This window comes from Poecilia formosa, unplaced genomic scaffold (assembly GCF_000485575.1).
Source record: "Poecilia formosa unplaced genomic scaffold, Poecilia_formosa-5.1.2 Scaffold98, whole genome shotgun sequence".
NCBI classification, from domain to species: Eukaryota; Metazoa; Chordata; class Actinopteri; order Cyprinodontiformes; family Poeciliidae; genus Poecilia; species Poecilia formosa.
The window spans coordinates 1964417-1977052 of NW_006800037.1; the positions used below are offsets into that span (position 1 = coordinate 1964417).

At 40.9% G+C, this 12636-nt stretch overlaps 1 protein-coding gene across 2 annotated transcripts in view; it reads right to left on the bottom strand.

Annotated features, from left to right (window-relative positions):
- The window catches only part of tle5 (TLE family member 5, transcriptional modulator), a 33444-nt gene extending 21702 nt beyond the window's left edge, over positions 1–11742 (bottom strand). The window contains exon 1 of one of the 2 annotated variants that reach the window (XM_007558754.2): positions 10789–11742. In XM_007558754.2, the coding sequence (XP_007558816.1) occupies positions 10789–10815 (27 nt within the window). In that variant the 5' untranslated portion in view covers positions 10816–11742. The remainder of the gene's footprint in view (positions 1–10788) is intronic. The other variant, XM_007558753.2, reaches the window with a different exon arrangement.
- Between the last annotated feature and the right edge of the window lie 894 nt (positions 11743–12636).

Sequence of the window (12636 nt, forward strand, 5' to 3'; positions counted from 1 at the left end):
AAAAAAAAAAAAAAAAAAGACAGGAAGGGATGGAGATTACTGGGGGGTTGAGGGGGGCTTAGCTTTACACACACACATACAGATCACACTACAATGATGAGACACGTGAACAATAAATGAATGCAGCAGGGCATTTAGACACACAAGCTGAGTGCATACACAAATAAAAAGCGTAGACAGCCACACGGAATAACAGCAGGATCCATTGGAAAACATCTTCCTCAGTATAAATCCTGCCTGAGGGGTAGCTGCAGTGTGGGGATTGTATTTCCTGGAGCACTGCCTGACTGTTTACATCTCAGTCAGTGTGTGTTTGTGTGTGGCACATGCGTGAATGTTTGTGCGCTTGGAGGGAGGGATGGAGCCTTGGCATTGTAATCGCTCACTAATGACTGGATGTTATCTCACTCCCACTCTTAAACGAATGTAGAATATCCGTAATGGCAAACAGTTCCTCTATGTTTCACTGCCAGGTTGTCTTTCTGTTCCATAGCAACAGTCTGGAGGATGCCGTGTAAGCTTTCCGCCTCTTCTGTCTGTCACAGTTTCAATAGAAAGGGGAGTAAGTAAGAAAGAAAGTCCCCAATGATTTTTTTTTTTTTTTCTGGTGGAACATTCCTTAGTGGTTTAGATTAAGACAGGACACATTTCCTCACTTAAAGACTGAATTTTGAAATCTTGCAGACACAAGCAGGGCCTTTGCAATAACACTTAAACTATACTTTTAGTAGATTTAGTTGCATTCCACAAAAATAAAAAATAAAAATCTACAAATACTGATCATTGAATAGTTGTGGGTCCATTGTAGAGTTAGCAGAATGGGAATTAGCAAATCCCACTGGATTTAAGAGTTTTGACAAGAATGGATCATAAACAATAAAAGCTATTTATGTTTCTTACACTGACTGTATACAGAAGTGGCAAACATATTTTTCTGTAAGGTGGCAAAATGACTGTCTTAAAATGATTTTTAGAGACATTACATCTTAAAAAGATTAAAAATACAGGCTTATAAATGGAGATATGCAATGGCAACGGGTAAAATTTTGAGGTTCCAAAAACAAAAGCGGTCGCGAGTCTCTTTCACAGCGAGTCGAAAGCAAAATAAACGGTGGAAGTGCTTTGTTAAATACCCAGAAAGCACTCCTTAGCCAATGAGTGGTTAATGTTGTGTTGTTTTGCAGCTAAAACTGGTCAGCTGTTTCAGAGACCTCTCCAAAGCTTTATAATACAGTAACAAAGCAATAATGCAATAAGTAACTAATTTCTCATCAATACAGGCTTTAAATGGAAATGTGGCTGTATGACACTCTTGAATGTATGAATGGAACTCACAGAATGTGCTTAAACGTTTCAGAAAAAGTCCACTGTTACAAGATTCACCAAGCCAGACGTTGAAATGATTAAGTCTTTTGCTATTACAGCAGCGCCAAACAAGATTGGATCCTCCATCCAAGAATAGTTCCTACCAAACAATTCCATCTAAATATCCTGGATTAGTGTTTGGACTAAAGCATATGAGCCCAGCGATCTGAGAGAGGGACAGAACTAACTGGCCCGTGTCCAAGCTCATCCGGGCCAACTCCGTCTGAACCAATGGAGGGAGCCCAGCCACGCTAGCTGCTCAGGGTTTGTAAGAGAGGCTGAGGATAGGATTGTGTCTTCAGCAGCTCTGGACAGGGGCTTTAGAGCACGGCGAGAGAGCCTAATCCTGTTTCGGCCAGGAATTTGATTTTGATTATTATCTCTCACAAACCAAGCGGAGGCTTACCCCCATTTCTGCAGCGTTATCCCAACAACACACACGCACACACACAAACACACAGAAACCTCCCTCCCCCCTTGCAGTCTAGCAGATTTGACCTCGTTAAGACGCTTTAAAGGGGATTATTCTACTTTTATCACTTCAAGTGAAGTGCCCTTGCAAACACAGGATTGGCATGGCTTGCCTTCCCTCCTCTCCCGGTACAACTATCTTGACCCATACACAAGGCCAGCCAAGCGCTCAGCACAAACACACACAAACATGGTATTTAAAACAGTATGTTCTGCAAACACAGATGCACCTATGCACAAAAAACATAAGAAAAGCACACACAAGGTGAGGGAGGCATGCTCCTAAACACACATACACACCACAGGAACGAAGTGCAGAGATTTTGAAGCCAAGGGAAATAGGCAATTTGTCAAGAGTGGGGAAAGTGGTGAGGCTGACAGTACTGTGGTTTTGGGGACCATAGCTGAGATTAAAGGCAGGCTCACAGAGGGAGGGCTTTAAGATTACACCCACAACGCTTGTGCAGATGATTGATGCCCATTTGTAAAAACCAAGGTTATTACCGAGAACAGCCAGCAAAAGAGCAAAGACAGGCAGGAAAAGATTAGTCCCAAAGTTAGCAACAAGCAAATAAACAACCAAAGCTGTGCCTGCATATGTTTGACAGCAGGGAGTTGTTTCATCCTGCGATGCATCAGCACTATTGTTCTTGCTCTCATTTTAGGCTCGAATTTTAAGCACGTCTGACTTAACACTTCTTAAATAGTGGTACCAATCGATCACCCAAGTCTGCTTAAACATAATTGAGTATACCAATCTGTAGTTTAAACGGTGTACTGTTTAAGTGTGGACAATTTTTTTTTTTTTTGAAAACAGCATAATGCAACAACGTTGAATCCTGATGGTAGGTGGCGTTTTATTTGCGTTAATATAATATTCTTTTATACCTGACCTCATTCCTTACAGGCACCAAACGAAGTAGCTACCCTCAGCTTGCAAGGTCTCGCGGTCTAGCAGGTCTTTTTGGCTTTGGAACGACGCGGCCAATCAAGCCACCTCCCGTTGAGCTGCTTTGTTACAGCCCATCACACCGTTCTCCACAGGAGAGGGGTTAACCCGTCGTCCCAGTAGCCTCTTTTCTTCCTACCTCCCACATTCCCCTTCAAGGAATCTTTTCCTGAATACTGATTCAGTTCCTCTGAGTTCCCTCCCACACAAAACACACAGTCTGGTGGACTCCTAATTGCACAACATGCATGCAAACACATATCAATTCAACCAGCCAGCTTTTTTATTTCCCCCCAGTTTTAAACCAAGCATGGAAAGACACACTAGCTAAATGTGGATAGAAAGTGAAGATACCCAAAGATGCCAGGATGTCAGAAACCATTCTTACTTTAAATAAATGAAAAAAGGAAAATGATTAAAGTACACTCTGACACAGAGATCTAGATAGTCTTCATTAGAGAGACAATAGGTGCTCAGTCTTCTTAATACACCTCAAGACTTAAAAGATAATAAACATAATCAGTGGATTTTTTTTTTTTTTTTACATTCATGTTTTCTGTAAGAAAAATAAAATTAGATCCTGCAGCAAATTGGCCTAAGATGTCAAATGTGTAAATTCAAATCTATCCATATGAAAAGAAAAAAAACAACAATCCTATTTAATTCTGGACCAGATGTTACAGAGTAAAGCTTCTTCAAACAAGACGGAGGCTCGTGAAAAACGGCAACACCAGACATTGTGAATACCAATGTACACATTTTGTACAGTAAAAAACAACCTTTTCTACCTCTCAAATCTCAAAAATATTTTAGTTAGGAATGAATACTGAATTAAAGGACTTCAGAAAAGCTGTGAGAATTAAGGGCCTTTAGGCTTGAACACCAAGGTGACGATACAAATCAAGTGAATTCACCAATTTTCAATGGTACATTTGAGGATGCAAGACAGGGCGCAGTTCTCCCCCCCCCACCACCACCACCACCAACAGAGGCACATATTTAACAACTACAAGGTCTGGCAAACTAAAATTGACAGCAAAAAATAAATTTAATATATTTAGTGTTTGTGAAGTTGCTAATGAAGTTAAATGTCTGATATAAACTGTCCTCCAATTAGCTGAGAAAAATGTGTTTATCAAGAACTGTGATGTAGCACAGCATGTACAGACCAGACTTATTCTGCTACAGCTTAAAATCTTTGTTGTTTGCGCCCCGTAGGGCATTGAAGATAGATGCTGCTAAGTAGTGATGGGAAATCGTTTTATGGACCCGTGTGTGCAGCCGTAAATGCACGACTTGCAGCTGTGCCTCACAACTACTAATGTAAGGTGATTATAGTACAACCAAATTCCAGAAAATTGGGATGTTCTTTAAACGTCAAAAAAAAGAGATCACTTTCAAATCAAATGAGACCTTTTTTTATTCACAACAGAACATAAAAATAGTTAAATAGACCTGAGAAATTGCACATCTTCATCCACCAAATGAATTCATTTTAGCTCTGCTAGCCGTTTCATGTGCTAGCAAGCATCAAATTCTCATTTTAAACCAGGGAACTCAGGACTTGCTGTTCTTTTTGCACATTAAATAGAACTATTAGAACAATTCACATTTTTTTATTAAATGGATCATACCATGACCCCAGTTTTTCCCAGTTATAAGCATGTTATGTTGAATATGTACACATCATATACATAGGAACAGAGACAACCTGAAAAGAGAGCTAAATGAAATGGTACAAATACTAGTTATTTTACTTTATGACACAATATGTACGGTCAACTTGAAAGCAATTGTTGAAGGTGATTCTGAAAGCAGAAAATACCTGGACTCGGGTATTTTTGTGAATACCTGAGTCCAAATCACCATGTGCTTGACAAGAGAAGGACTGCTCCAGCCTCCACCCTTCGCTAAACTCAACCCAACCTAAAGTCTTCTGACAATCACGTGCTGTGGCCCTTCACAAAAATCAACATCACCTGTGACCTGTGGCCTCGACTGGGCCACTCTTGAAGCATGGCCCCCCGCAGGTTGGTTGTGTAGTGGGGTTGAGTGTCGGAGGGGGGGCCTGCAAGGCTGCGTTTGTCATGCTAATCAGCTGGCCTAACCTCAACAACCCAGACATCTGCTGGCCCGCGTGTGTCAAGACCCACATTCAATTTGTTCCCCCAGATACAAAAAGCAGATAAGACCCTTGAGGCTGGTGAGAATGTGTATGCTGCAAAAAAAACCAAAAAAAAAAAAAACCTTTTATTTCTAAGCATGTATGAGAGCAATAATTACATGCAGAAAGGAGAGCTACAGTTAATATTTGGGCGCTCTTGCGTTCTCTCATTATTCCGTGTATGGGTGTGCACGCAAATGTCCAGCTCTCCTAATAAACCAGACACACACAGCATGGCTTATTATTCATGCAGAAACACACAAAAGTGTGTGTGAATGTGTGTGTGTGTGTGTGTGTGTGCGTGCTGCAGAATGATGGGAAAGGGGCGGGGGAGTTTGTTTAATGGACGAGACAGGGGACCATGGAGATTAAGCTCCCCCCAGCTGGAGGCTTTAGAGGAAAGGCTGGGGGCTGTTCTGTTAATTCAAGTGGGCTTAATAATGCCTGTGCACCCTCTGCCCCTGTCCCTCCCACCACTACAGAAGATCTGGGAGGAAACGGGTGATAAAGGAGACAAGGAGGAGGAGGAGGAAGAGGAGGGGGTGGTCTGTGTGTGTGCGTACAACCTGTGGCCACCTCTGCAGTTGAGCATGAGCTCAGGGGACCTGAGAGATTTCCCCTCCGTATTACTTGTGCTGCTCTCCCATTCTGGCACGGAGCTTTTATGTTGTTCCACTTTCACACCACAGCCCAGCTTTGTTGAAGCTGCATTAGGATTAATCAACACCAAAACAATATGCCAAACATTGTCAACTGGGTCAGGCAATGTGCCATAATCAAGTGTTTTTTTTTTGGGGTTTTTTTCCCCCCACCTCTTAAACCAATGAACTGTGGCCAAGGCGAGGGATTAAAATGTGCACATAAAGGGAGAATGGAAACCTGAGTCCCTGAAAAGCAAGTATGCTTTCTCTTTCTGAATTCACCTGTATATATATATATATATATATATATATATATATATTTTATTTTTTTTTTAGATTTTGCATAAGAAAATAAATGCTGGTAAATCTCTAACCTATATCCAACTAGCTCCCAAGTATAAAAAAAGTGAGTAGAATGAAGTGTGTGATAATGTGTTTGAAAACTCCAGAATGCATTAAGTCAATGTGTTTCTGCTTTATTGTCTATTCTTCATGCATCGACTAATCAATATTTCACAAACAACAGGTCAGCATCCCTACCAACAAGGCATATAAACCAAGGTGAGTTATATACTCAAGTCATGTATACGTAGAGCCGTATTTTAGTGAAACAGTACCATTTTTGTTTAAATCCAGGCGTGCCTTTCCACGTCTCCAGTGATCGAAGTCTCCGAGACCTAGTTTCAAAAAGTGTTTGTGTCGAAGTGAAACTTTTCCGAAGCAAACCCCATGGAGGTGTGAAGTAGTTTGCAGGTGTGAAAACGCACGTGCACAGGATACATGGCTGTGGGGTTTGTTAAGTAAAACTATTTTTTGTGGAAAATTTCCAAGTGGTTCCACCTCATCACACATGAGAGAATGTAGCGGCACAGGAGGGAAGTCGAGCACAGACGTGGTTTAGTTTGTAGTACCGGGTTGCTTTTACAAGTACCTGGCGCTGGACACGACTAATGTCTATGGTTTAAAAGTACTGCAACCTAAAGATTATAATATAGAGCAGATCTGATGAAGAATGAGGATTCAGATTCGTCCACCGTCTATCATCATTTCTTTCTCTGGCTTTTCGGGTTTTTTTACACACATATCTCCATATGCGTCATCATTTTCCCCCCCCATCTTTAGACCACAGCAGTTGGGTAAAGGCACTATGTAATGACAAAAGACATGAGTACCGTGTGTACTGCATTTTTAAGAGTGAAGCCACAGCGGAAGTTGACACTCCATATTTCTGAGTAAAACTGAGGCAGCTGTAACTCTGGAGAAAAGGCCCGCTGAATTCCCAAATCTCACATTTAATCCTGAGTCCTGGGGTCCTAATGCTCAAATCAAGCAGCACAACAGCACTCAATTGGATTATAAAAATGAAATTCAAGCAGGAGTGCAGTAAGCCAGCTGTTTCACCTCAGAAAAGTTGGCTGAGGTTTTAGCCCAATCAGGGTTTATCAGGTTTTAGCCTCAACCAGTTTCAACCAAAAAAAAAAAAGCTATAAAAAGTTGGAATGGTTGGAAAACAGAGCAGAAAATATACTAAAGTAAAAATATCTTATACATTGCTGGTCATACTCTTATTCCTGCTATTCAGTTATTATTATATTATATTTTTTACACAATTCAAACTGTCATGAAAGTGGACAGAATTCACTTGAATGACAACCAACTGACCACAGCATGACCACAATTTGATGTTGACAATAGAGAAATGTCAATGTAAAAAAAATACTGAACACCTGAGTCAGACATTGACATGTTACATGTTCAACTTTAACTGACTGCAACATGACACTTAAACTTAAGTCAGAGCAGTAACTTTTGTAAATTAAAAAGGTCTTTACAGTCAGAGTTGAAATCGTAATGACTTTACTCTTACAAATCAACAGACTAATAGATTCCTGCAACAACACAGTTTGCACTAGTGGAAAGGTTGTGTTTGTGACCATGACACAAAACAAACATGCCCATATTGATCCTATTAGCATTCACTGGTGTTTAGGTCAAGACTGAAGGCAATTTCTTCCTTTGCAAACTCTATCCTCCACGTCATCATGGAGGACAGAGTTTAGTTCCAGACTGCAGACCAAATGTAATTGCTACTGGTTACAGAAATCCATCTTGATCACTCTCTACATTGAGATTGCCTCCAATTATGACCAAACCCGATTCCAGAGAGGCACATGATGGCCTCACACCATCACACTACTTCCAACCAAAAGCTGAAATTAAAAGCCTTTCCAACAGGATGGAAAACTGATAACTGTAACATTATTCCTGTCAACTGCAACATTGATTTCAGTTGTGATTAATCCTAATTTTCCTCACTTCCTTTAAACCCATCAGGATGTCCTTATTACTCTCTGTGGCCTTCCGCATCTCAGTTGCTAAACGCTGAATCAAGTGTGTGCATCAAGTAATGACAGTCCCCATCAATCGTTTTGAAACTTGACAGCAAAAAGCCTCTCGTCATTGAAAAATACAAGGAGTCAGCTTTTAGGTTTGTCAGTTTGCAGCAGGCCTCGACACTATGAAGTCACCGAGTCAGCTATAAATCGTCTAAAAAGAGTATTCTGGAGTAAAATGCTATGGATTTTGCTAACAGAACAACAGTAGCAAATCCACAACAGAATGACAGAAAGAGAGAAAACAAAGTACTGTAATGGCGAAAGGAAAAGTCGCGGTATCAATCCGACTGAAATGCTGTGGCACAAAGTGGTTTTCAGGTTTTCATGGGTTGAGAGATTGCTCCAGACTAAGTCTACACTTGCTCTTCACAATGTACCACACAGCAGGGTATTCGTCAGTCGACGATGAGCTTTCGCAGCTGGAAATCCGAAGGATAGGGGAGAGTGGGGGTGTGAGTGAGTAGCTGACTGGAGTTCACAGGAGGCAGTTCATCATGCACAGAGTACAACATAAAAGATAGCTGTATTTTCTCTACTATACTTTGAGATCAGTCTGTGAGGTTTCCTCCTTTTGTTTTAATATTGACAGTGTGTCTTTATTAACACAAAATTGCAGGGAGTGTAAAACAACATGTGGGTCAGCAGAAAACACTACAGCACAAATTCCTCTGAGTATGCATGCATAACTGTGGCAAAGGCCACAAGAATTGTGCTTGCAAATTTTCTCACTCACTGATTTGTGGGGTAGTTTGCCTGTGGGGCAGATGGAAAGGTCTGCAAGAAGTCTGGAACAAATGCTGTGGACATTTGCTTCGGTGCATGTTGTCCCCCTCAGGCAATTTCTACAACATTTTCAGATTGCAAAGAAACCGCTCCGAAGGTAAAAAGAAACAGAGCGAAAAAGAGACAATGTAAAAAGGCTTGAGCTATTGCAATGCAAAAGGAAGAGACAATCCCTGCATCTTGAATAAGCTCCATGTCAACATTGGCAGTGTGGTTTTCTAGTTTGTTCATCCATGTTGTGTTTTCCTTATTGTTCCTTGATGCGCATTGTCTTCACATGAAAGAGGGTGCACTTACTTTCTGGCCACAGCTGTACAAGTATTTAATTAAATCTGATGAACAGATCTACAACCCTAAAATCCTGCTGCCAACTCTGACATATCCCAGGTAGACCATCCCCACCGTGCAGTGAATAATTATTCATGCCACAAGACTTTTAGGTTTGAATGTCTTAAACAACATTTACCTCATCAGTTGTAAAGACTAATGAACGAAAGCAAAAAGCTAGAACAGTTCTCTGTTGCGTTTGTACCAGAAAAAGGAAAACCTGTCACAAAAAGATGACCTGAATGACATGGATAACTATCAAAACTAAAACCATTTCTAATGCTGCTAAAATCACAACATGTGAAGTAAGTACAGTTGGGGTTGAATGATGATGTGTTGAGCCTCAATCATCATCACGCCGTTTGTTTTAACACAACCGACTGTTTGGTTTCATACATCATTTCATTGAATTCACTGCTTGCCAATGAAATACCTCGACGGTCTGTAACTAGCCTTGATGGACACTATATATTATTTTAGTGGCTAAGATGCAAAAGCACTCAGAATATGATGGGATAACTGTGATGACGACTTTCAAATGCAATAATCAATAATGTAGTTGCAATAACCAGCAATACCATAACAATTGTATTATTTTCTTGATATGAGGCCAAATTATGATGTTACTTTTTTGTAAGGGCAGAGATGCTTTTCCAATGCTATATTATTCTTCTCTAAATCAAATAGTACGAGGGAGACTACCTTTATTAGTCTTTTCGTTTTGATTCACAGATTGAAGCAAAAAGATACAAATTTGAAAGGATTATTGTATGATGTCAAGGAATTATTCCACAGAATGTTCCTTTTATCATTCTACTCTTCTCAGAATAACATAACTAAATATTAGCTACCTATTTGAGTTATTTGGTTGGGGAGCCTGCAACTGCATTAAAACAGGCATGTCCATGTAGCTTGAAAACTGCAGTTTTAAATCAATAGTGACTTTAAAAAAATAAAAATCTGTTTTTGGAATCCATTCTTCATGAGTGGGAATAGCAAATTTCTCTTCGTTTTAGGTGATGCGTCTGAGCTGTCTTTCAGCCAGCTGACCATCAGCAAAGAGTGGGGAAAGGGCAGCACTGCTTTAGTGATTTGCTGTAACTGTAACTCTTTAAAACCTTGTTGTATGTCAATACTGGTTACCATTACAAGCCCAACGTGGACTTGCTTTCTTTTTCCACCAATATCTTGACATTTGACAATGACACAGCTCTGCCAGGCTCCAAACATAAGTGTTTGACCATTGGGCTGATAGCCCACACCACTGATGAATGCCAGACCTAAACTGAATTACTGTTACCAAGGAAACCTGAGATTTAGGGGAACAGAAACGTGAGCTTTTTTCCACTCATCCACAGACGAACCGATATATGACAGTCTATCATTTGTGTTTGGTACTTGTTTGCCATTTTTAACACTTACAAAATGTTTTAACGGGTTTATATTTCATACTGAAATTATAACAAATGTCACCGACAAAATTGGGGAGTGGGAAAAACATAATTGTAAAATCTAACAGTGCAGCGTTTGACACATTCACTATTACGTCAAACCTCCGAAAATGATCTGTAGAACTTAAAATAACTTGCTAGCTAACAAATCTATAACAATTAATTAATTACAGGAAGTTTCACGCGTCATTTGCCTTAACCAGAGAACTGCTGAGCAGGTCTTAAAATATGAACAACTTACTGAGTGTCTTGATTGTGGAAACATCATGTCAGGTCCTTGTTTGTCGCTCCAAAACACGACTTGTGTGCCCGGTGTTTATAAATTTCCCCGCTGCGTTGCTCCTTTGTCCAAAGCTAGCTCAGCCTTTCTCGGGAGCTGTCCAGGGTTAGCAGAACGACTAGCTAACGGCAGCTAGCGGTCCCCCTTTTAACCAAAACAAGCTTCAAGCCAGACGGCAAGTGTTGCACTTTGCAGCCTTTAGGGAGGAGAAAAAACAGATGAGTCGGTAGTGTTATCAGCTGTAGCTGTGCCTGCTCCCCAAACCTGGTATTTTACTGCGTATGTGAGCAGAAAACCACCATCGGTTTCCAGTTCGTGTCTCTGGCTAAGCTGGCTAATTCTTCAAAAGCTGTCAGTTAAAATGATTCATCGCTGCTGCGAGCTTTCGGCGGCGGCAGCGTCAATTCAGCGTCTGTAAATTAATAACGTTATATGCACAGAAAGAGAGGGAGGCGTCTGGATAAATCTCCTCTCTCGCCTTGTGTTGCCCCCTCAAAGCTCGACTCGACCAATGTTGATAAATAGGTGATTTATTAAAAAAAATAAAAATAAAATGCCACAGTTTAAGTTAAGCACCGACGCAGCCAAAGGGAAAAAAAAAGCTGTCCGTTAAAGAAACAAACAAATCTCTTATTTCGCTGAAGCGGCGTATCCACTCAGAACAGTGACGTTCACGGGCTGGAGTTGAAACTCAGTCTTTATCCCCCTTGAACCGAGCAGCGCTCGATATTAATCGGAGTGGATTTGGCCAGCGGAGGTGAAGCCAAAAAAATAGTGAGTCCGGTTCCTGGCGCAGCTGGATATGTAGACAGACCAGAAAACGCTGCTGAGAACAGAACAGCCCCGCACAGAAATAAGAGCCGCTAGATGAGCGCCGAGCAGATCTACACAGCGGGGATCTATCCGCCTCATGGTCGGCCCTATGTATGAGCAAGCAGCGCCCCTAGTGGACAAGACAGGGAATGACGGAACACAGGCGCCGTCAGGAGTGAAATGGCAGGAAATGTACAATGTCACTAAATAAATGACAGAAATAGAACAATCAGAAGCAATAGAATTGCTCCATTATTAATTTAAGTCAACATTTTTCTTCACATTTTAAATCGTCAGTTTACTGATGTATTTTTAAAACCTTTTAATTACTTTCCCTTTTACATTTTCATTCAGTCCTTTTTTTTAAATGCCTTTTTTGCCCTTGAATGGCCTTTATTGACAGCTACCAGACAGGAACGCAAAATGGGAAAGAGGGAATTGAATCCCGGATGGCTGCGTTGAGGACCACAGCCTCTGTATATTGGGCGCCCACTCCATCACTACACCACGCAACTATAACTCTGTGGGGGGAAATAAAAAATTTTTGTGTATATATGGTGTCTAAAATTTAGCTCCAACACGCATTTGAGTCTTCATATGCCTTGCCATCATATTGCAGTAACAAAATCCAATGCATTTTGTGTGATAAACACTGAAGAACAGACATCTTTCATATTTGAACCCCTTTGCTCCGATACCACAAAAAAATAAAGCAGTCAGTTGCCTTCAGAGATCAGCTGTAGGTGAACATTTGAAACCTTGCAACAGGAGTATTCAACTCCAGTCGTCAAAGGCCGAAGTCCTGCTGCTTTTCAATGCGTCCCAGAGCTTCTCAGCTGAATCAAATGACTGAATTATTTCCTCAATATGCAGTCACGTTACCCAGAGTCCTGACAATTACCTAATCATTTGACTCGGGTGTGTTGAAGCAGAGACACATCTAAAAGTTGCTGGAACAAGGAAGCTTAGAAGAGTTGATAGGAAGATGGACGAGTC